The sequence below is a fragment of the Primulina huaijiensis genome, chromosome 4 (genome assembly GCF_012295235.1).
Source record: "Primulina huaijiensis isolate GDHJ02 chromosome 4, ASM1229523v2, whole genome shotgun sequence".
Classification (NCBI taxonomy): domain Eukaryota; kingdom Viridiplantae; phylum Streptophyta; class Magnoliopsida; order Lamiales; family Gesneriaceae; genus Primulina; species Primulina huaijiensis.
Genome location: NC_133309.1, coordinates 23,870,672 through 23,875,443, shown reverse-complemented (window position 1 = coordinate 23,875,443; position 4,772 = coordinate 23,870,672). Strand labels below are relative to the sequence as shown.

Sequence of the window (4,772 nt, the reverse complement as noted above, 5' to 3'; positions counted from 1 at the left end):
GATGGAAAAGCTGGTCTAAATTGTGCATTCGGAAAACAGATGGTGGTTTAGGCTTTAGGAGAATACAAGAATATAATACTGCCCTCTTAGCCAAACAAAGCCGGAGATTGCTAACAGAGCCCAACTCGTTTGCTTAGAGGGTGCTCAAATCTCGTTACTTTATCCAAGGAAATTTTTTAGATGCAAAAATTGGATCCAACTCCAACCCCAGCTATGTGTGGCGTAGTATCATATCTACTCAAACTCTCATCCGGAATATGGTGCGGCGGCGAATTAGATCGGGACTTCAAGTCAATATTTGGATTTTGGAATCACCCTTGGCTGCCAGATCTAAACAATCCACCATATATTCAAACAAATTGTCCTCCAGTGCTTGCCCAAGCAACAGTAAACACCTTAAGGATTACACCAGATGGAAGTTGGGATGTTGACCTAATCAAAGATATATTCTCTGAACGGGACTAGAAACTGATTCTATCAATTCCCTTAAGCAGCCGTACTTGTGATGATATTTGGATGTGGTTGGATGATAGCAAAGGGCTATATACAGTGAGGAGTGGATACAAAGCTTTAATGAATGCTAATGCCATATTGCAAAATTCAGTGATCGTAAACTGGAAATTTGTTTGGAAAATGCGAGTCAGGAATTTTACCTGGCGAATGCTTTCAGCTTGTTTACCAACATTAAAAGCTCTTAAAACCCGTAGAGTCGAAGTCTCCGAAACTTGCCCCCCTCTGTTACAATGAATCTGATTTTCATGCTCTAGTTTCTTGCCCCTGCGTAAGGAATGTATGGTGCCTCACGCCCGTTGGGAACCATGTTGCAGCCATGGGATCGATTGTGGAATGGTGGAACAATATAGTCCTTACTCATGAGTATCATGTGACAGAGATTGTAGCAATGGTTTTGTGGAGTATTTGGAAAATTGGGAATGATGCGATTTGGAATAGCAAATGCAATCCAACAACATTGATCTACCAATAAGCATTAGATTTTTACGCTAAGAGGCATGCAGCAAAACAGATATCCATTTCAAGCCAAATCGATGCAAGGCCACATGATGATAATACATGGAAAAGCCCACCAGTAAACTACCTCAAATGCAATGTTGATGCAACCATATTTGCAAACAACCCACATATTGGTTATCGATGCATATCGAGGAATTCACAAGGCCAAGTGATTGATGCAATTTATGGCAGTAATAATCCAATCGTAGCCAAAGCGTTGGGAATCAGAGAAGCTCTTAGTTGGCTCAAGAATTTGCATCTCTGAACTGTTATAATCGAATCTGATGTTTTGCTGGTGACTGATGCTCCAAATAATCCAGAACTAGACCACTCCAGCTTAGGTTTGTTTATGAAGACTTTCGATTCCTATCTAAGGAGTAAGGATATAACAATTTGTACTTTTATTTTTGTGCGTAGATCAACGAACCAGGCAGCCTACGCTCTAGCCAAGGCAACTGTTTCCTTGCTTGATCTTATAGGAAAGACCACCCCCTCCTTTGGTTATTTATGTTGTATTTCTTCCGGATATTGCTTAATATTAATCCCATGTTTTATTCAAAAAAACAAAGTTTACAATTAGTTGAAACTATCATTTCATGTACAATGTGGAATAGAGTGTTCCATTCTCTTCGAGCACATTTTTTTTTCAAGTTGAATAAAAATATTAAATGCAAGATAAAGTCCTCTAATGAATATTGTGCAAGAACAAAAGCTAACACTACACACAGTTACACACACAAAAAGCCCCTAACTGAGACTAGTCAAGGAGGAAGGGTGATTTAGGACCATCCAAACTTACATCCTTCGCAAATGGTTCAGCGACTTTGATGTACCCTCGAGAAGATCAAGAATGTAGGTTTCCAAATCTTGTTCTGTATACTTGATGTACTTGTCACCGATTGTATTGGAAATGTTACGTACAAAGGTACGATATGCAAGGACAACCGTCTTTGAGGCTGAGATCCTTAGCTCCTCGCGAAGCTCCAGATCTGGAACACACCATCCCGTTTGGTTTCTGTATAAATCCTCAAAAGCAGTGTTGAAAGCATGACTTCTTGCCTTTAGAGTTGCCTTTCCCATTTTCCCATCACCACGTAGCAATGGAAGCACTGAACTCCAAGTGGTTCTTTCATAGCATGTTGCATATTTCCGATACTTACAAATGTGTTCTCGGATCCAATCATCCCCCAAGTAAGTTCTGACATTGGAGCTCCTAACTTTTTGAACCATGTAATGCATATTATTCATTAAAAATATTTGCTTCAAAGCAAGATCTTGATATGAGTTGGATTTCTTGTCTAAGTTGGCTTCTAGTATTGATGTAAATGACCGCAAGTGATCAGCCGCAGCATTATTATCTTCAAGAAGCAAATTGAGGCTATCACCGTAATCTACAAAGCAGATCATGTAGTTTGCAGTGTACTTAGTCAGAGGGTGAATACCACCATTTGCAGAAAGGGCAGTGGAGGAACAAGACGCGATGTAATTTCCAAAACCCATAGAGGTGGCCTTAGCCGAATCCCCTAGTCGAACCAAAAGCTCATGGAATTCAATGTTGATAATCAGGTCAGCTTCTTGAGGATATAAAGCGTTTACATCGGGGATAAGGGAGACTAAATCATCGTACATGTTAAGTAAACAATAGAGCCATTCTGGTCTATGGGGTCCGAGTGCCACAGCTTGGCCAAAATCCAGGAGGCATAGAACAGAAGCCTTTGAAGCCTCGGCTAAGCAAATAGAACTAGTGCAACCATATGCTCCAAGAACTTGGTCGAAGAGGCGTTTTGCACTAGCAAGATAAACACCAATGAATGCCCTCATAGCACGGCGCCATTTCCGGATTCTGGAGTTCAAGCATTCCCACTCCAGCGCAAGCACATCTGCAATCCTAAGCCGCTCGATGTTTAGAACTGCCAAATACTCGGCCATCGACTCTCTCCAGAATTTCACAAAAGCCTGGCAGAATTCTTGATCATAACCTGAATCAAACATTGATTTCGCTATCGACTTTATTTGAGGTATCATGTCAGGATGGACCAGATCCATCAAATACTCTTCAGTCTCTGTGCCGCTGCTTTCCCTTCGAGATGCATTCTCCACAGAATTTTCGTCATTTGAAATGATCGATTCCTCGTACACAGAACCCTCCTCGCAAACAGGAGGTAGCACATAACCATGCCCAAAACACTGCTTGTTCTGATCAAGTATATGGACCAACTCTTCTTGGAGCCTAACCATAGCTATTTGCTGAATAGTTTGAGCTTGATCGAGAATTCCTTTCATTTTCCTACTTCTCTTCACCATCACACTTTCCAAGCTCTGAACCAAGATCCGAACCTCATCAATAGCTTTCAAATAATCTAAAACTATGGAGGGGCTGGAATCCCATATCCTCGAGTGGTTCAAATGCAAATTCATGATCATCTCCCGAGCTGAAGCAAGCCTATCCTCAATCTCTATATTATCTTCTACATCACCCTCGTTGAGTCCAATCATTTTAGACAATTCAGCGCATAATCCAGCAATATTTCTTTTCATATCCTGGTTCAATATCTTGGTCGACTCAAGAGCCTTAACAGAATGATAAGCTACAAGAATCAAATGCTGTTGTCCATCAAGGACTCCATCCACCAGTTCAGAATCCTCCATTACCGATAATCAAAGACTACCCAAATAATCAAGACAGCAAATTGGCACAAGTATGCTTCTCTGGATGGTACTAGAGAAACAAATTCAAAATCTCCTCCACCAAAAGGATAGTAAATCAAGGTAAAGCAAGGTTTTAAGGCATGGTAGTATTAGCCTTTAAACTCTGCTAGCCAGACCTATGAACTTTGAACGGGAGTATCATTGACGGACACAGAAGAAAATCTTTCCAAGATCTTTCTTGCACCCACATCCCACTCGAATTTGAAGGCAAGAAACTAAAGGATAAAAGGGTGTTGACCGAAAGAGGAGACTGAACCACAGCCCCCGAATTTGGAATTCAACAAAGAACAATACCAGTAAATCCCAAATGAAATTTCCCACAAATTCCACAGAAAGATAAGTCAGCACAGAGGATTCAAGAATCAGAACAGAATTTCAGGGGTTTTTCCTTCTTGATCACTTTCAGGGTCAAAGCAGTTCACACTTAACAGAAGACCGCAGCTTAAATTGCAAAGAAAGAACAAATTTAACCCAAACGGAGTAAAGAAGAATTACCACGTAAAGAACTATTATTATCAACAATCAAAATCAAAATATAATCTTTTTCACTCACAAATTTGGAATTTGAGATGAATATGTAGCGTACTACGAAATAGTCAAGAACAAAGGGACAACAAAAAACAAAACAGAAATAGGTAGTGATACAATAAAGAAGATAAAAAGAGAATAGCTTCAGACCTGAAGATTTTTACTTGATTCTTGGACACTAAAACTTTTTTATTTTCATTTAATCTGGGAATTTGAGAAAGACCAAGAACTGCCTCCAGAAGTGGGAAGGAAGCTCACGCGTTTTTGCCAGGAAGCAGAGCGTTCTTTGAAAATAAAATAATATGTATGCATACAAAATTATGAGCAGAGACAGTCTCATGAATATTTATTTATGAGACGAATCAATCTTATCGATATTTACAATAAAAAAATAATACTCTTAGCATAAAAAATAATATTTTTTCATGGATGACCAAATAAGAGATTCGACCCATGAAATTGATCCGTGAGACCGTCTTACAAAAGTTTTTGTGTTAAATTATATATATTATATTATAAATTTT

The 4,772-nt window shown here is 39.4% G+C and overlaps 1 protein-coding gene across 1 annotated transcript; it reads right to left on the bottom strand.

Moving 5' to 3' along the window:
* Positions 1-1,543: 1,543 nt before the first annotated feature.
* On the bottom strand, positions 1,544-4,520 carry LOC140975587 (exocyst complex component EXO70E2-like). The gene is made up of 2 exons (XM_073439374.1): positions 4,399-4,520; positions 1,544-4,161 (listed from the first exon to the last, which is right to left on the bottom strand). Exon 2 carries the CDS (start codon positions 3,658-3,660, stop codon positions 1,807-1,809), a length of 1,854 nt encoding a protein of 617 aa, XP_073295475.1. The 5' UTR covers positions 3,661-4,161; positions 4,399-4,520; the 3' UTR covers positions 1,544-1,806.
* Positions 4,521-4,772: the final 252 nt, after the last annotated feature.

Coding starts and splice junctions, on each gene's coding strand:
- LOC140975587 (XM_073439374.1), bottom strand. CDS start 3,660: ATGGAGGATTCTGAACTGGTGGATGGAGTCCTTGATGGACAACAGCAT.